Raw genomic sequence first — 20471 nt, forward strand, 5'->3', positions numbered from 1 at the left:
CCTACCCCAGCTTAGTATGACGTTTTAACATTTTTATAAAAACACAAGTTGTATTTTTCAGTATGGGTGCTAATTTACTGCACTGTAATTCCTTGTCTCTTGGAATTCTATAAGATATCTTGCATGAAAAACCTGCATATCCAACAGCTGGTATAGAATTAAACTTTGGCTACAGAGACTTAGACGGCAGGAGACAAAAACCAAGGAGTTCCCAGAAGAAATTAGCACTCCCAGGTATTGACTTACAGCCACTCCCATTCTACTGAAATGTCAACCTGCCACAATACAAAAATAGAAGTTTCTTTTTTAAAGGATCTTTCTGAGTCATGTAAACAGCCTGTTAAATAGCAGCTTATAAATTACTATGACTAATAAAACTCTTTAAAATCCCAAATTTACGAAAACTTAGAAAATATTCACCTCCTCTACCCCCAAAAAATAGGTACCCACAATTGTGCTTCCAGTCAATGCTAAAATAAATCACCTTCCACAACTCTAATTGACAAAATCTCTTCCCTTTATGCAGTAAAAAGCAGTCTCATATTTCTATGATTTTATAGCTCCCACCTCTAAACAGCTGGGGTTGCTGGATGCATTACATTTATATTATTTTCTTTAGAATTCTGAATTAGTCTCTTGTTTTGAGCTTGTTAAAGGAAAGATATGTCTTACCTATAGATTCCTTATAACTAAATAAGAGAAACACAGAGATAGGTCAGCTGTTTACGTTTAACAGCTGCCTAAACAGGTGTAATATAAAGCCTGGATCAAACCAGCTGTGCGCTTCAGTAGAAATGTCACCTGTGATTTCAGTCCAGACTGGAAGACTCTGAAAGTCAGTTATTTTTTGTTGTATTTATCAGAGGAAGAGGTGCTGTTTTGTTTTGTTTTTATTTTTTGACGGTTCCTATTAGCTCTTGTTGAACACAGACTGACTCTGCCAAAGCTCTCCTGATGCAGTCACTTATCTCCTATGACATCACTCAGAGGTCCCCACTGATCCTTCATCCTTGCTTGTTGCACTGAATAAGTAATAAGCGTTTGAATTCCAGCACTGCTTAAATACAGTGGAAAAGACTGCAGCTTCGCTCCAGGATGGCTTCAGAGTCAGGAAAAGTGGGTGGAGGGATGTGTTCTCTCCCCCTCTTTTTTAAATGACTCAATGCCACCAATTAGGAAGCTTCTTTGCCCAGTTCAGATTGACACTCACAGCTGTTCCAGTTGACTGGTAAGGAAGCTTTAATACAGCATGGTTATACTCTAACTCCAAATTCGCGGAGAATACGGGACAGAATTGAAGGAAAGAGTCAAGTTAGCACAAAACCTTAAGACACCTGGCCCAGAAGGAAACATATAAACACACAGCAAATTTCAGCATCACACGCCCATTTAACTGTTTTCTTTCCTACTAGGGAACGTAATTTACATGTTAAAGATTCCTCTAAAATACTTTGGCATAAATATAAGACTGTTTCCTAACTGTGATGCAATCCTAGAAACATGTACTTGTAGTGTAAACGTTTAATATCTATTTCAGATTTCTGGTCTCCGCAGGAAAAGAACGTGCACTTGCCAAGTGCAGGATTCCCCTCCCAGGGCTGGCCTCTGACACCCATTTCTCTCCCCACCACGGCCTGATTTTCATTCTTTAAAAAAGATAAATCTCATTTAAGTTGGAAGCTCTTTCTGGCAGAGAGCTTCTTCCTTTATTTGCATATGAAATGCCATGCGCACATATGGTGCTATATAAAAAAAACAAGACACTATTTTGCTTACCTGTAACAGACTCAGATCCTAGCACTTCTGAGCTTGCATCCCCCCGATTCGTTGGTTCACCAAACTGCAAACTTAAATCCATATCTCCATTAAGGACGTCTCCCATAATCACTCGGGCTTCGGGAGAGGATGGGGGGAGAACCCCAACAGGTACACACTCTAGCTTCCCAACTGCAGACTCAGGGACGGAAGAAGTTTCTGATATAGAAACAAATCCATCCGGACTTTTCACCATACTGGCAACTTTTTCCAGCCAGGAGCCCTCAGCCTCTGGAACCAAGCTCTTTGCCCCCACGTCATCTGTAAGCTCACCAGCGCCATTTATATTGTATGGCTGTGACTGTGAGAGACACGCTTCCAGCATGGCATTGTTCTGCTCCTCTTGATCTTTTTTGGGCCAATCCAAGACCTGTTGCTGGGCTTCTTTAACTTCACACCCAACTTCGCTCTCACTGGCCAAACAAATGGTGTCAGTGCTGGAGTCGCTGTCGCAGGGGGGCTCTTCTGCAATAGGCTGAAGTGATGCTCTGGAGAGTACATTATTCATATCCTCCTCCTCTTCTGGATCACCTGGTACTGTGGATGTTTCAGCTACACCTAGAGGTGCCTTATTCTCAAAGGCAACAGAAGGTGCTTCCATAACAGAGACCTCCTTTAATTCTGGCACTTTGTTTTGCAGAAAGCCTCCCTGTGCCCCCTGACTGAGATCACATTCTTGGTTTAAAATTGTGTCGGGAGGAGGGTCATTCTTCGCATCCAGCGATTTGTACTCTGATTCAGGCCCTTGTACAATACTTTCTTCTGCATCCACTGTTGCATTGTCATCTGCTTCCTGACAGGAGATTTCCCCTTTCAGCCCAATATCTGCCTTACTGTCAGTCGCTGCAGACTCCTCGCCCTGACTGCAAACAGAGGATTTCACAACAGCAGCAGAAGCAGGCTCCTCGGACAAACCCTTCTCTTTGCCAAGTGTCCCACTTTCACATAGCTCCTGACTGGGTTCAGCTTTACTCTCTTCAGCCGGCTGTGACAGACTTTGCTCATCAGAGCCCTCTTTTCCCCAGTCTTTAGGCAAACTATTTTCTGCTGGTATCTTACCATGCACAGAACTGTCCTGTTCAGCAAGCACTGCTGTCTCTGCTACTGCTGCTACTTCCTGGTTTTGTTTAGATCCTTTATTATGAATTGCAGAGGGTGTGTCCATTAAATTATCCTGGATACACTCTGTGCCCATGCCACATGAAGAGAAGACAGGATCATTACCATGCACAGACGCCTCCTGCCCTGGAGGTGCCACTGCAGCCTCTCTCTCCTGACCAATTGCCTGTCCCTGTTGTAAATCTTCTTTAAATAAGGGAGATGAGAATGATTTGATTTGCTTGCCAGCCCCCTCCTGTTCAGAAATGCTTTTTGATGCCACCAATTGGTTTTGCAGAGGCTCTTTTCCTGCTGAGGACAAACCTGCGTCAAATGGAGGTTGTGACCCAGGCTCACTTTTGCTAGCTAAAGCAGTGTCTGGTTTTAAGCTGTCACACATTTCACCTTTTAAAACACCTTGATTCTCAGGGTGGCAATTGCCAGCAGACCCCTGGCCTTCCTCTGCTGAATCTGTGCTTCCTCTGCCAGTAGTTTCCATTCCTAGTGACATCGTTTTAAGGGCTTCACTGTCACCTTCGCCTTCATTTACAATAGCAATAGTTTTGCTGCTTTCAAGGGAGCACATAGTCTCTGCATCACTCGGACCAGGCCTGTCAAGGGGACTGTTTTTCATTTCAGAATTATTCTCCACATTGTTACTCAAAACCAGTTCATTCAGCCCAAGGTCTGCATTTCCATCTTCCGCCTGCACGCCCTGCTCACCACTCTTACTATTGTTATTCACTTCCAAAACAACAGGCTCATGTTTCAATGCATTCTCTGAAACCTTTATTTTAGTCACAACCAGCAGCTCCTCTCCAGTGTTGGCAACCATACTCTGCCTCTGCTTTACAAGGGGTTCACCTTGGACTAAGTCCGCTGCCAAACCAATCTTTGCATTTTTGGTGTTTGGGTCTGTTCCACTCTCTTCGCTGCTACTTGTCTCCCAATGGCCTACAGGGATAATATCACTGTTGACACGTGCATTTGCACTATCCTGTGCCTGCATCTCTTGTCCATCTCCACATTCCCCATCTTTTCTTGGAGATTTTGGTGACGCTGCAAGAAAGGGCTCAGTAGCATGGAACGACTCCCCACTTGCTGGGGGCTGCCCTTTCAGACTTGAAGTTCTTGAACCCCAGGTCTCATCCTCTCCATTCTCTACACGCTGCTGGATTGAAGCAGCATCCACTGACCCTGTACAGTTCTTGCATTCTGCCTGGCCCATAGCCACATCCACACCCTCCCAGGGCGTTTGGGCTTTGCATGCAGCTTCAGCCACAGGAAGAGAGCTTTCAGTTGTGCACTCTTCAACGATTTGCACTTCCTGTTGGGTATTATCTCTACTACACAGGCTGGCTTGACTCAAAACAACTCCAGTGGATGTCATTCCGGTTTCCTCATTTGTATTTCCACAGGATAGGCTTGCAGCACCGTTTACTCCAGCAGCCGAGCTCAGTGTGCAGTCATTTTTATCTGATACAGTCCCAGAGTCTACAATAGCGGCTGGCCCCTCCTCTTCCTTTTTACTCAACGTAGCTGTGTTTTTACTTTCACAGGAAAACCCTGGGTTCTCTACACGCGCCAGGCTCAACAAATCACTTGATGTGTCGTTAAGCACTTCCAAACTCCCACTGTCACACTGGTTCTCCTCGTGGTCCATTGGGGCTGAGAGCTTCCTCACATCAAAGTCAACCAGTGCAGAAGGGCATTCTTTGCTTCCTTCTGTTGGCATTTCTTCCGAGAGGGGGGCTGCAGCATCCAGAAAACCCTCCACCTCTGTTCCTATGTTGCAGTTATCCTCTGAAGTTCTCAGCTCAGGCTCTGGCTGTTTGGCTGCACTCTGAAAAGAGGGAAATAAAGATTATGACTATTTGTTGTGCTGTATGTCACATTCTCAAAAAGTGTACATGTTGATTTATCAGTCACCTGTACAATTCTTAAATCTGTAACATGAACTCGAGTGCATACAAAATGAGACCAGCCCCTCCCTCCATCGCTGCGTGTATATCCACTTCAACCACATTTACAAAATGTCCGGGAACAGTAAATTGATCTTTTAAGTCTTGCCAGCCACTGGATATATTGAAGACTATTGCTTGAATGGATTTATATTTAAACTCAGAAAAGAGCAGGATTTAAATTTAATTTGCAGTATTAAGTAAACATGCATTTGAATGTACAATCCAGCTCCAAAATGGCACATGCAGTTCTTTTCGAGACTGCCTCTGGGTTGAACTGCCATCCTGTAGGAGGATTACAGATCCCCTGTGTCTTTGGAAACACTGTATTAATCTGCCCCCAAAGCAAGAAGTAACCACTTGCCACCATCCCCTGGGGCTAGTAAAATACAGGATTTTCTCAAACAACCAATCCAAGGCTTACTTACCACCTTTCCTCATTGCCCATTCCCTCCACAGTCCATCTCTCTGTGCTCGCTCCTTCTCCCATCCCACTCCCATACACCAAGTCCTCTGTCTCCAGCTCCTCCCCACCCAATGTAACACGCATTTTGGTTACAAGAGCTGCTGACTATCCTGCTGCGTTTACAGTAACCCTAGCCATAAAATAAAACCACAAAACAACAGAGGCCGCTTGTAGCAAGGAATATGCATTATTAAATCTCTATAGTTCAGGTGTACAACAGCTCAGACGATAAGTGTCAGTGGTGGGATATTCACCAGCGCAATGGGGTTGGCCAATTCCCTTGAACTACACAGGCAAGCATAAAGTGGTTGCATAGAAACCCTTTTTTTTTTTTTCTTGATTGATGTAATCCTTCCAGACTGCACATCTTCTAAAAAGCGTACCTGTTCTTAAACACTGTTCACAATTCGGATCCCCGCAAGACTTAGCAGGTGCCATGCTCTACCTAGGGTAGAATCTTATCGACAGAGACCATTTTGTCCCACTTCAGAGCAAAAGTTTAATCTCTAGTTCAGAACAAAAAAAACACACAAACTTTTTGAAAATGGATAATTATTTGGGGGGCTTTTCTCACCAGGATTGGTTCCAAGGACCCTAAATGGGGGTCAATCCCTCCTTTACGGTTTCTAAAAATAGAGTCAGTCCTGCCTAGAATATGGGGCAAGTGTACTAGAGAACCAGTGTATTGGAGAGCACAGCTGCTCCATGTCAGATCCTGCAGAAATGATGAGCTACATGCCATTCACGGGGGGTGCCCCTGCAACAACCCACCCGTTGCTTCCCTCCTCCCCCAACCTTCCTGGGCTACCGTGGCAGTGTCCCCCCCCATTTGTGTCATGAAGTTATAAAGAATGCAGGAATAACAAACAGTGACTTGTTAGTGAGATAAAATGAGGGGGAGGCAGCCTCCCGGTGCTATGACAGTCCAGGCAGGACATTAAGCGGTGCAGAGGAGAGGAGCCCAGCATGCCGCTGCTATGATAGTCCAGGCAGTACAGAATCTTTTCTTTACACAGGAAAGGGAGGGGGCTGATGGAGCTCAGCCCCAGTTGCTATGATGAGGACGGTTACCAGCCGTTCTGTCCCATCTACTAGGAATGATCAGGAATCATTCCTATTTTTACCCAGGCACCCCTGAGGCCAGCCAGGGGTATTCAGCAGTTATCAAGCAAGGGCTGATGGTGACGACGGATAGCAGTCATATTGTATCGTCTGCCACCGGGGAGGGGAGAAGAGCAGATACTGCTCTTCACTGCTGCAGCATCGTGTCTACCACCAGCATTCAGTAGACATAGGGTGACATTGAAAAAAGTCAAGAAACGATATTTTTCCCTTTTCTTTCACGTGGTGGGGGGAGGGAGTAAATTGACGAGCTATACCCTGAACCACGCTGGACAATGTGTTTGAACCTACAGGCATTGGGAGCTCAGCCAAGAATGCAAATACTTTTCGGAGACTGTTGGGGATTGTGGGATAGCTGGAGTCCTCAGTACCCCCTCCCACCCTCCATGAGCGTCCATTTGAGTCTCTGGCTTCCCGTTACGCTTGTCACACAGCACCGTGTAGCCTGTAGATTTTTTTTTCAAACGCTTTGGCATTTCGTCTTCTTTAACAGAGCTCTGATAGAACAGATTTGTCTCCCCATACAGCGATCAGATCCAGTACTCCCGTATGGTCCATGCTGGAGCTCTTTTTGGATTTGGGACTGCATTGCCACCCGTGCTGATCAGAGCTCCACGCTGGGCAAACAGGAAATGAAAATCAAAATTTCGCGAGGCTTTTCCTGTTTACCTGGCCACTGCATCCGAGTCGAGATTGCTGTCCAGAGCGGTCACAGTGGTGCACTGTGGGATACCGCCCGGAGGCCAATACCATCGATTTGCAGCCACACTAACCCTAATCCGATATGGTAATACCGATTTTAGCGCTACTCCTCTCGTCGGGGAGTAGTACAGAAACTGATTTAAAGAGCCCTTTATATCGATATAAAGGGCCTCGTAGTGTGGACGGGTACAGCGTTAAATCGGTTTAATGCTGCTAAAATCGGTTTAAACGCATAGTGTAGACCAGGCCTCAAAGACACATGGTGGACACTCCGCTCATCTTAGTGAATGTTCCCAACCCTCTTTAGAGCCTATGATATACATGGTATGCCCATTCTCAGCTCCTCATTCAAATGGGTAGGACTTCAGATCTTGGATCAACTGAGAAAGATGGGGAGGGGACTGTAGACGAGCATGGGCCCCCTAGATCCTGACCCACACATGGATGGCAGTATGAGAGGCTGTGCAAGGTACCCCATAGCCCAGCTTGGGGAGGGCGGGGGGGGGGGGAGAAGAAAGGGGACTTAGAACCACTAGAGGCATGAGAGCCCACCAGATATGGACGTACACAAGGAAGGAGGTAATGTGAGACTTACAAGTGCCCCTGCCCCTATTCTCCCCTCTGCCACACACCCCAACAGCCCCCTTCCCACTGCAGTATCCCTCCACTGTCTCTAACCCCCGAGCCTCCTTCACCTGATCCCTCAACCTCTTTCCCCGCTTGCAGTTATCTCCCTTCTTGTAAACACCCTCTCCTCACTGCAGTCCCAAACACCTCTCCCCTCACTCACCATTCCCGGGAAATATTTGCATAGCTAATTTTCCCCCAAAGACTTTGGAAGAGGTAGCGGGGTTGGATGCACAGTTGGGATGCACTTGCAGAGCTCAGGGTGCCACTCTCCTCTCACCTGAGCCCCCAACCTTTCTCCCCTCCCCACCATCACCATTTATGCCCTTCCCCATAATTGCACCTCCCCACACTGCAACCTCACACCCCTCTCCCCATACTTCCCCACTTTTCGACCGCAGTGCCCCTTCGTTCCCAGGAAGCACTCACATGCCTAATTTCCCCCAAAAAATACTTGGATCCCATGATCTCTCAAACTCAAATAATTATTTATGATTCACAAATTGTAGCAACCTCCGGCCATTCAGTTCAAAACTCCTTTGGTCTTAGGTGGTGGTTTGTGTTTAACATGTCGTTTGGTTATGTTAATGACAGGATGAATTCACAGCCATCAAGAGGTCTGATTCATCAGTCATTAGTAAGACTAAGATTTTGTCATGCCAATTTTTAGTAAAAGTCACAGACAGGTCACAGCCAATAACCAAAAATTCACAGAAATATCATGACTTTTACTAAAAATAACCCTGACAAAAATAGGGAATGGGAGGGCTCCCAACACCCACTGCCACGGACGCTCACAGTGGCGGGCCCCACTGCCCGTGGAGGCTCAGAGCTCCAGGACTGGCAACTGAGAATTGATGGGGCCCCCTCCTCCAGCTCTGAACTCGGGGGAGCCCCCACTGCCCTCATGGGTGGGAGCTCCAGGGGCCGCCTGCTACCCGTGGAACTCCAGGGGCCGTTGCACCTGGAAGCTCCAAGGCGACCTGCTGCCTGCAACAGCTGGGACCTGCGGGGGCTCGTGCTGTGGCTCTGAGCTCCAGAGGCTTGGAGCTCCAGGCAGGCACCTGGGCGTTGTGGGGGCTCCCCCACATACAGCTCAGAGCTCCAGGGCTGGCAGCTGAGAGCTGGTGTCCCCACAGGCTGACAAATCCAGCCCCGCGACCCCAGGGCTGAAGCAGAAATTGTCACGGACAACTCTGGAAATGACGGATTTTGTGACCTCCGTGACATAATTGTAAGCCTTAGTCATAAGTACCTCTCAGTTTAACAGTACAAGGCAGCAGAAAGAAACTGATTTTTTGGAGTCGGGGCTGTAACTCAGGACCTCATGGGGTCAAATGACCCCAATTTGGATCACTAATGCTACCCTGCACCCCTATGAGGCACACCACATTTCAAAGCTATCCAACTAACTATTTGAATTTTAGAACACTTACAAGAGTCAAGCTTTGAAACATATAAAATGGTGGGAATGGAAGCCATTTTAGCCATTTTTCTATATCGGTGCATGCGGAGTGTAAATATGTACATTTCCTTAAATACCATTCTCAATTTGGGCCTCTCAAAGATTTTGTGGATGCCATGCACTACTCTGGATAAAACTCAACAGATTGAGACCATTTTGACCTGCATCACATCAATAGTTTAATCCCTAGCTCTGGGCAAAGAAACCCAACTAGAAACTTTTCTTAAATGGCTATTTGGGGGGAGAGGGAGGCTTGTATCTCCAGAACCCCATGCTCATATGACTCCAAATCTGGGTCTTTAATCCCACCAAGCACCCACCTGAGGCACATCAAATTTAAAAAAAAATTGACTAAGCATGTCAGTTTTAGAGGACTTAGAAGCGTTAACCTTTAAACAGATGTCATGATGCAACTTTAACTATAGGGGTGCTCCCGTGCCACTACAATGACAGACCATGCAGTTCTAAACTTGCGATGTTGTCCAAGCTCCATGGTGGGTTAGAATGCACATAAATGACTGGGAAGGAGTGGGCATTGGCTGGAAATACTGCTCTACATGAAGAAAAAACACATGATAGATCCATTTGTGTGGGTGCGCAACTGAACAAGTTCAAATGGAGTGTCAGCTGTCTGGTGGCTTCCACCCTGCAGCAGAGCACAAGGAATGGTCTACTGGTTTCCAGCCAATACAGAAAAACACAAACAAAACTGACACTTGTTGTGGAACAAGTAAAGTTTTGAAAGACACGGGGCATGGGAGCCTTCACATCCTCCCAGTGAAGTCACTCTGCTGATAGACTGAAAAATAGAGCCTTCTCCAGAGAAAGCCAACTGGCTTTCAGCTTAGCCTAAATGAAGTAATTGCAGGGCTGCTTTCCAAATTCAAATCAGATTAGATTTGAAGTGAAACAGGGCTGGAAAAAAATCTAAACATAGCTTTTCTGATTTCATTGTCAGACAAAATGAACCCGTCAGGCATCTGCACCATTAAAGAGAAACGTGCTTGGTACGTTAGACATATTTTACTGTCATCTGGTGGTAAGGGGAGGTAAAGTGAGGTGATTCCAACACTTGCTTTGGCTTGCCACTTGCATCAACAGTACCAGTAAACCAATACCACCAGCTGAAACCCAGAGTTGCTCCCATTCTCTATTCAGACAACAGTGAGGACTGTTGTTCAGAATGATCAGTGTGCTAAAACTTCAACTAGTAAAAATGAAAAATACTCCTCCGACGTCCTCCTTTTTATCTCTTAATGAAAAAGGAGTAGTAATATTTAAATATAACAACTCTGCGGGCTGTAACTCTTCATGTAGACACTACCTATGCCAACAGCAGGGCTTCGCTCATTGGCATAGGTAATCCACTGCCCTGACAGGTGGTAGATAGGTCAACAGAAGAATTCTTCCATCAGCCTACTGCTGGTCTACACGAGGGGTTAGGTTGGTATAGCTACAGTACCTCTCTCAGGAGTTTGATATGTCATATCCCTGTGAGACGTAGCTATCCCAAAGTAAATTCCTAGCGTAAGACAGGCCCAGGATGGTAGAATTAAACAAAAACATACAGACATCTGAAAGGAATGGTGGACACACAAGGAAAACTGTACAGCTCTGTAGTAGCTGTAAAATCCTGACCACCATTTTGCATTTCACTGTCTGAAGAGGGTCTCCCTGGCAGCTCTGAGAGTGGAATTTTCCAAAGACCTCAGCCTTGACCTAATTGCAGATCCTATGATCAAGCTCCCAGTGACTTCAATGGGCGCAGTATCAGGCCAATGCCAAGTGCTTCTGAAAACCCCACCATGAACTCCTACAACATTTAACAGGAGTGGACTCACCCTCAGAATCCTGCACAGAGGTACTAAAGAAGAGTGTACAATGCTCCCACTACCTCTCCTCTGGCCTTTCCCCTCAACCGGAGTGCTGCTTCCCGGCAGATCTATTATTGTCTTCTCCCAAACAAAAACATTCCCATCTCCCTCACCCTCTATTAACCCCAGCCAGTACCAGAACCCACCTCACACTCCCCGCCCACTGACCCAACCACCCTGCAGGAAACTACCCTGTCCTCCAAGCAATTTTCTTTTGCCCTCAGGATGCAACTCGCCTTTTGCATGCAGGGACGAGTCAGGATCTGGAAGCAGAGAAAGGCAGAGTACATGAGGAAGGAGGTGCAGGGCAGGATTTGCTTCTCACTAAAGAGTCCTGACCGAGCTCCACCTCCCAGATGGCAGAAAACTTCCCTCCATCCTAACAATGCCTTTAGTAGAGCCCCATTCCCAAATCAGAGGAAAGCAGACAGTTCCCAGGTAAGATACCCCTGGGAATTAGTTAATTACCATATATACTCGTTCATAAGCTGAATATGTTTGGTAAAAAGTGAAGCATCAAAGAGCGGAGGTCAGCTTATAAATGGGTCAACACCAAAATCTGATGATTTTAAACTTTCAGGAATCATTGAATTAAATATCTAATACATTGTCATTTTGTTTACCTGAAGCGTCTGCAGGCATGGAGCCCCGTAGCTCCCAGTATCCACGGTTTGCCACTCCCAGCCAATGGGAGCTGCGGGAAGTGGTGCACCACGTCCCGCAGCTCCCATTGGCTGGGAATGGCTAACCGCGGAGACTCGGAGCTGAGGGGCTCCATGCCTGCAGACGCACCAGGTAAACAAAACGTCCAGGCCTGCTAGCGGCTTACCCTAACGGGCCAGGAGCCAAAGTTTGCCAACTCCTGAAATATAGAGTCGGCTTATGAAAGGGTCATACACTTTTTGCTATTTTTATCTAACCATCTTGGGGGGTTGGCTTATAAACGAACGGGCTAATGAAAGAGTATATATGATATATCTAAGTTAAGAAACAGTTTCTTACTGTAACTGTGGTTCTTCGAGATGTGATGATCTAGTGTCGTTTGTAAATGCCTATGTGAGCACTGCCCAGGTGCACAGTTTCTTACAAAATACCTGGAAGCTCACGCTAACAGCAGCAGGCAGCCCAGGTACATTTACACTCAGTGTATTGCCCTGTCCCTTTCTCACCGTGTGCTGGTGGCTTGCTATGAATTTCTGGAGTTGCTCTATGTCATGCTCCATGTTGGCCTTTGCTCCTTCCTTGGCTTCAGCCGTTAGCATATAAACATTCAGCCCACAGTGGTATTTCACACAGTAGTCCCCCGAGTGCACTATATGAGACAAAGTGCTCCAAGACTCTGGTTCACCAGCTTCCTCTCTGAAATAAAACAAACCCAGGTTAACACATAAACGAGACTGAAATGCTGTGATGCAGTGACACACATTCCTTGGTTGGATACTTATCTAGTCAATGGCCCAAGCAAAAGAGACTACAAGGTGGTTTACTCTGCAGGCTAGAAGGTCAGGCCAAGAAACATATGCTCCCCAATCTTGGCAGAGAGAAATGAACTGGAGTTGAGAGTTAGAATCAATGACAAGCTACATCCCAAAACGTCCTGCGAAGTCTTATTAACCTGAAGTTTCCAAGCTGTCAGAAGGTTATAGCAAGTAGTAACGACAGGCAAAGTGTTTGCTTTCTAAAGTGAATTTAATGCAGAAAAGGTGGCCAGGTTGACAGCCCTAGAGTGGGATCTGTCTCCTAATCTATGGAATAAGGACTGTAGGGCAATAGGCAAACAGCAAAACAACTTTTATGACAGAAACATTCCTCTAGGGATCGGACTGAGACAATTAACTCACTTCATACAGTGCAAGCAACCATCATGAGATAGCAATTTTCAATCATTACTGAACTGGACTTGATTTGAACGGGTGGCCTAAAGGGGAAGATCTTATATGACCATTCTTACATAACAGTGAGGTCACCAATATCCTGAGATATCAAGTCCCTCTACAGTAGGATTATTGATTTCATTATAGAGCTCCCCATTTTGCCAGTTAACAGTAACAAAATCTTTAAAAAGGGTCAGTCCTGTGGGGAAAAAGAAAAAGAAAACCAGGCCATTGTGTCCACCACACAGAGCTTTAAAGCTATAACTCAATTACATTCTTATTTACATAAAATGAATACAGTAATAGTCAAAATACTGCCACCTTCACTACAAACTTCAGAGCATGACTACACTGACAGGAGAACAGAGGCACAACCATATGGAACTTTTCCTGTCCCTAATTGTTAGGAAAATTGTTATGATTCTAACTGTTAATATGAACTGAGATACCACAGTAAATGGCACAGTTTAAGAACCAGAACTGAAAGAAGAGAGTCAAGTAGAATTTCCATTAAGGTTACAAGCCTAGCAGAAGTTTGCATTTGAGAGTGATGCCTGTGATAAAGACTGAATTTGAATCTAAAAGTATAAATCATACCGATGTGCTGTGCTGTATCACAGTGTGATTGGCCCTTTAAGGGGAGTTAGGCCCAGCCACAGGTGTGATAGATCAGCAACCTTCTAGCTGAGGCTGATCAGTTAGGAATCAGAACCCAGATTTTTAAAGGTATTTAGGTATTTACTGTGCTCAGCATTCCGATGTCTAACAGATTTAGGAGCCTAAATTCAATTTTCAAAAGTCATTTGAGGAGCCTAAATTCCATGAACTGTCAATGAGATTCTGGTTCCAAGGTGCTGAAATCTCTTTTTTAAAATGATAGTTGGGCTACATCTACACTGCACTTTTGTCATTATAACTCAGGGGTAGGCAACCTATGGCACGTGTGCCAAAGGCGGCACGCGAGCTGATTTTCAGTGGCACTCAGACTGCCCAGGTCCTGGCCACTGGTCCAGAGGGCTCTGCATTTTAATTTAATTTTAAATGAAGCGTGTTAAACATTTAAAAACCTTATTTACTTTACATACAACAATAGTTTAGTTATATATTATACACTTACAGAAAGAGACCTTCTGAAAACGTTAAAATGTATTACTGGCATGCAAAACACCTTAAATTAGAGTGAATAAATGAAGACTCGGCACACCACTTCTGAAAGGTTGCTGGCCCAGTTATAACTTTTGTCACTTGGGTATGTGAAAAAAACCACACCTCTGAATGACAAAAGTTTTGACGCCGAAAAGCACTGGTTTGGACAGTGCTTTGTTGGTGGGAGATGCACTCCTGGTGATGAAGATACCGCCCCTCACTGGAGGTGGTTTTATTTTGTTGCTCAGAGAGCTCTCTCTTGGTGACAGAGAGCGGCTACATTGTGCATCTTACAATGGCATGGCTGCAGTGGCACAGCCATGCCATTGTAAGGTGTGTGGCGTAGACACAGCCTTGTGCTCTTACATCAGCTGAGCAAATATTCAATCTGCATTTGCTATGTCAGAAAGTGCTGGAGAATGATGGGAGAGTGGCCCATGCCTTTGTGGATTATGCTAAGGCATTTTATAGCATATGGCACAAACCTCTTTGGGCAATCCTGTGGCTGGTCGGAGCCGGGGAAAATGTAATAAGGCTCATAACAAATCTCTATGGAAACAAGATGGCTTCAGTGTGAATGAGTAACGCAGCTGGTTTGACGTGACGATAGATGTCAGATAGGGCTGCATGCTACCACCAATCTTCTTTAACTGTTACATTGAGGAAATTTTTAAAAGATCCACTAATGAAAGCGTACAGGAGGGCATACCTGTCAGAGGATAAAAATTAGACATCTGTGTTTCACCAATGATATTAATCAGATAGGACTGTTGCAAGAAGAGAAGCACAAATTGCCGGAAAGAATAGCGGTGGAAGTAGATATGTTAGGACTAAAGACATCACACGAAAAGACAAAGTCAATGGTAACATCTAAATCTGCTGGAAAAGTGAGATATTTCTATCCAAATCTGAAGAGGCATTAGAGTGTGGTGAGCACTTCAAATACCTAGGTAGCATGATGACAAGAGACTCTAAACATCACTTAGAGCAGGGGTCGGCAACCTTTCAGAAGTGGTGTGCGAGTCTTCATTTATTCGCTCAGATTTAAGGTTTCTCTATCAACACGGCCAGTAGATAGTGGGCACGGTCGGGTGGGGCTACCCTGAGACACTTTTATACACTATATATATTGCAAAGAACAATCCTGTACTGACAGTGGCTGATGGACTAGCTGCCCTAACAGATTTTTTTCTAATTTCTATGACTCACTTCAAATTAATCTATGATTCATCCAAATCAAGCCGTCTAAATGGACCTGATTTTCCTCTCTTTTTCCACGGCGTAACTCAATTGACTTCAATGGAATTGCTCCTGATTTATTCAGAATCAGAATCAATATTTCAAAAAAGAAAGAGAAGGTAATGTACAGTTTTCTATTACAAATGGCTGTTTCAACTTCTATAAAGCCAACCATCAAACCCCTGCAATCCAAGTTATTTTATGCTTTTAATAGCTCAGTTAACTGAACAAATGGCCTTTCTTTATCAAGGAAACAGACATTTCTGTCTGAGCTATTTTTCTTTTCAGCTGTCATATATGAGAAATCACTGTACTTAGAGAAGCTTTCGGAACACAATGAAGCAGTCATGGGTGAAAAGCCCATTCACCAATTCATGAGAGCAACATCAGCGAGATTAAAGAGAACTAAGCACAGCAGCCTTTGTCAATTTCCCATCAGCTTCAAGTATATTTGTGAGTATCTTCAAACAGGCATCCACAAAGCAATCTGCAGAATTCAGGATTATGAATGACTTCACAAACATGAAAATTCAGAAATGAATCACAGAGTAACTACGGCTATCTGTTTGCCTCTAATGAAATTCACCACCTTCACAGATGTATGCCAGATTTATTCAAATAATTACTTCCACATACAAAGAAAAAAATCTCTTTCATATACAAATTTCATGCTGAGGGTTAAACTGAACATTTCCATGATGGTGCGCAAACCTTGTTAAGTAACAAATTACATCTCACATCCAGGCAGTTGCAGGGGACTATTAGCTCAGTATGCAATAACAGTCAGCTGTACCATGCCCAAATGAAATAAAGATATACCGGATGGCCTGCATCTACCACCCTTACTCCACGAGTTGTCCCATTGAGGACCGTGATGAGTCTTCAGCGAATGGGACTCCTCCCAGAGGAAGGTATTACCACAGCTCAGGGCAACTGCACCTGTATTTCCCCTCTGTAGTCCAGCAAAGGCACTCATTCTTAGGTTTCCAGCTCCCTAGCTGTTCCTCTCTTGAGCAGAGACCTGCATCTCACTCCGCTGACTGGGATTTTTCCAGACTGTGAGTTCCCCAGCAAGTCAGACTGCCTAAATTTATAAATTTAAATTAATATAAATTTAAATAAAATTTATTCAACGGTATACAGGGGTTAGTGTTTTAATACATCTCAAATTTTACTTTAGCCTCCAGATTTGAGTAATTAAAGTTATGGAAAGATGCCAAAAACCTTATAAATCACTCCTAAAGACTGTGTCACTGAGTTTGGCAAGGACAAATTTCACCTTGATGGTAATGTGCTGTTCAGTACTGTAGGTGCAAGGCTGTTACAAATGGTAATTTATTTTATTTTATTATAATGAGTGATGGCACTGGTAGGCTTTGAACTTGTTTAAAAATTGTAAGTAGATCAGTAAAAGAATGTGTTCATCGGAATATGATGGCTACGGAAACTAAAGCTCAGAGTTTCATTTTAATCACAGACAAGCACGGATTTTTATGGCTTTTTAATCAGAAAATTTTTGGGGGGGAGGGTTATAATGGAAAACTAGGATCCCTGTTGATCAGATCTACGCTGTGAGAGTATCCACACAGCACTGAAAAAAGTTCCAGGATACAAACTGGGATGAATTCTCTGCTCTCAGTCCCTGTTTTAGTTGTTCTAAAATACTAATCAGAAAAAAAATATTCCTGGAGGGAAGAAATTTGTTTCTTTAGGGATGAACAGTGTTTGCATCCAATCAGGAAAAATATTTACCAGGCCATCCTGCAGCTACAGAAATATCTCAGATTAGGATACAAGCCCAAAAAGGAGTGACAGCCAAAGCAATTAACCCAAATCATTGCTACCATCAAAGTAATTCAGGCCATGACCATGACGTACTGAATCCAAGAAACTAATTAGACTGGCCACACCCTAGTGCAGTTAGTATATTTGAAACGTAAAACAGCACAATATATTTTCATGTCCAAAGGCTGCCCAAGTAGATCATTTGCTCTTCCCTGGTGAAGAGCACTCAAGAAATAAAAACAACAGATTTAACGGAGCAGAGCAAATACGATGGCTCTGCGTCACTATCTTGCAACAGAAAGAGATAGAAATCTGCAACTATACAGCAAGTCTTAGAACTTCCTGCAGCTACTGATGAGATATTTTTAAGACGAGGGAAGAAGAATGAGAAGGGGAAAACAAAATGTGCTTCAAAAACAGAGAGATGCATTTGCAATTGGACTCTGCGGTCCTAAGTGCAAAGTTTCAGATATTGATTTGCACAGGTTTGAAAATCATATGGATTTTCAGGGTGGGGGTGTGTGGATAGGGGTCGGGGCAGTGAGGGGACAGGGAGCAGGTGGGGTTGGATGGAGGTGGGGTCTAGAGGGGGGCAGTTAGGGGTGGGGAGTCCCAGGAGGGGGTGGTCCAGGGACAAAAAGCTGGGGGGGGGATTGGATGAGTTGGGGGCTCTGAGGGGGGCAATTGGGGCAGGAAGTGGGAGGGGCGGATAGGGGGCGGGGGCCAGGCTGTTTGGGGAGGTCCTCCATACCGTTTTGGAACCCCAATGCGGCCTTCAGGCCAAAAAATTTGCCCACCTCTGCACTAGACAATCTATTCAGATTTTAGTGAGTGCTCTGTGACAGAACAGCGCAAACTGCTTCAATAAAGCTCACAGTTAGATCCTTCACTACTGAAATGTGAAGACACTGATGACTGGGTCACCATTAAAAAGTCAACATTTCCACAAAGTTATCACAGTGGTATATCAGATCCCAGAGTATTTCCCTAGTCCTAGAAGGGAATTCTATTATGTGGTTGTCCTGGGTAAATAACTTTTAATGGTAAGAACCATTCGTGAAAATACTATCACTGCTGAGAGGGTACAATGACCTCCCAGCTGAAATGGTATTCACTACCATTGTGCAGAGGCAATGCAAAGAAATCTGGAAATATAGCCTCTCAGAACTACAATACAACAGAACTTTAATACTCACCAGTGACGTTTTCAAATAAATTGTTTGGGTTAAGGGATCTACAGCAACACGCTCAGGTGATTAACTTTTCACCAACTACCACACCTGACTCTGTGTGGATGTGACAGTTTGTGTATGAGAGAGATTTTCACCTTTTAGGTGCCTCCAGAAATAGGCAGGAAAGCAGTAACGAATACATTTGTTAGTGCCCTAAGAATACGTTATGGGCCACTCGCTAATTTGAATGCTTTCTGAGGTGGCAACAAAGAGTTAAGATTTTACTTGTGTAATAGTGACTAATTCCTTACCATACTGCATATGGAAGTGAACAGAAGCAGGGTAGAAGATTAGGACACTAATAATTCTGGATTGCATAACCAGCGCTCCCCAGTAAAAGGTGAAATGTTCAACAAATGATTTCAAAACGCCTTACACTGTAACTTGGGAAATGTTCAGACCACTGATAAATACCAGACAATATAAAATTCCTGTCAGAAAGGTGGTTTAATTTGCATCCCTTCTTTAATAAATGTTCACAGATTTTCATATTCTCAGATAGTATGAAAAATTATTTTTAGTGCAATTCATATTTATTCGCACAAAGGGACTACACTCTTTTAAACTAAGCATTTTTTCAGACCTCAATGCAGGCTGTACAGTAAGAAACCAAAACAGCAACACTGATATTATATATACTTGCAGGCAAATCAGCTCACATACTATAAAGACATAATTGCCTGTTATTAAATTAATTCTTCCTTTTGTTTTATATTCACACCAACTATCTTGAATTCAAAAAGACTAGTGCCTCTTGGCATTCACCTCTAGAGATCCAATACTGTAGCACTCAACATTACTGAAGGAACCAAAATAGCCTATTAAAGGTAATTAGTGTAGAAAAGGGATGGCCGAATTTTGCATAGATGATGGTCTCATTGGAAGCTGAGGGTAAGTCTGGGAGCTGCAAGTATTTAGGATAAAATGGAGCAGATTAACCCACTCTCATCTATAATACACAGGTGTGGCCAATGGAAACTGCCTCAGCATGCAATGTTTGACCTCTATCCAAACAAAGGTTTCTCTGGTCAAGATGAGCATTGCATAATGGGACATTTTGTCTCTGCAGGACACACCTACATAATAAATATGCACATGACTACAGGCTATGTTACAACTCTATGGAAGGCTGCATTTTGCCTATAAGCCACCCCTTCAACTATATCTTAAATAAAATTTAAGTTAATGGAGATATCCTATCTCCCAGAACTGGAAGGGACCTTGAAAGGTCATTGAGTACAGTCCCTTGCCTTCACTAGCAGGACCAAGTACTGATTTTGCCCCAGATCCCTAAGTGGCCCCCTCAAGGACTGAACTCACAACCCTGGGTTTAAGCAGGTCGATGCTCAAATCACTGAGCTATCCCTCCCCTCCTTCTATCTGATATAGAAAGATCTTATTCTTTCTCTTGCTCGTCCCCAGCCCTCTCCTTTCCCTTGCGGGAGATAGGAGATCTTCCTCTCACAGTCTTTTTTGGCTTCTTGACTGGAGCTGTGGAGGGAGACCAGTGCCGGCTTGTGGATGGCGCTGGCGGAGCACTGCGCACGGAGACCACGGTGCTCGGTGCGGAGTCAGACCGCTGTTCTGGTGCTGGAGTGAGTATCAACTCCATTAGGAGTGCTTTTAAAGGGATATCACGCTACTTCTTCATCTTAGGTTTGAAGGACTTGCAGATACAACACTTGTCGCTTATGTGTCCCTCACCTAAGCACCTTAGGCAGCAGTTATGTGGATCGCTGATGGGCATAGGCTGTTTGCAGCGATCGCAGAGCTTAAAATCCGGGGACTGGGGCATGCCCCGTCCCCCAGCTGAGTCCTGTTTGGGACTATGAGAACTTCAAGAACTACTAAGGGTAACTAACTGTAACAACAACTATCTACAATTATACTACAAGTTCTACGAACAGAGAACGAGACAACGCTAGACGGAGCAGCAGATGTTCCAGCACCGTCACTGGCGGCAAGAAGGAACTGAGGGTAGGGGGAGTTGGCGGCGCCCCCTACACCGTGGCACATGTGCACCTCTCCAGGGGGCACCAGAGGTGGTCCTCTATGGATACTGTTG

The 20471-nt window shown here is 44.5% G+C and overlaps 1 protein-coding gene across 3 annotated transcripts in view; it reads right to left on the reverse strand.

Moving 5' to 3' along the window:
• Nucleotides 1-20471, reverse strand: part of AKAP13 (A-kinase anchoring protein 13) — a 343718-nt gene that overhangs the window by 157375 nt on the left and 165872 nt on the right. For all 3 annotated transcript variants that reach the window (XM_050967379.1, XM_050967378.1, XM_050967380.1), the window contains 2 exons: nt 12300-12489; nt 1777-4756 (listed from right to left, as the gene is read on the reverse strand). In XM_050967379.1, the coding sequence (XP_050823336.1) occupies nt 1777-4756; nt 12300-12489 (3170 nt within the window). The remainder of the gene's footprint in view (nt 1-1776; nt 4757-12299; nt 12490-20471) is intronic.

Source organism: Gopherus flavomarginatus, chromosome 9 (genome assembly GCF_025201925.1).
Source record: "Gopherus flavomarginatus isolate rGopFla2 chromosome 9, rGopFla2.mat.asm, whole genome shotgun sequence".
Lineage (NCBI taxonomy): Eukaryota > Metazoa > Chordata > Testudines > Testudinidae > Gopherus > Gopherus flavomarginatus.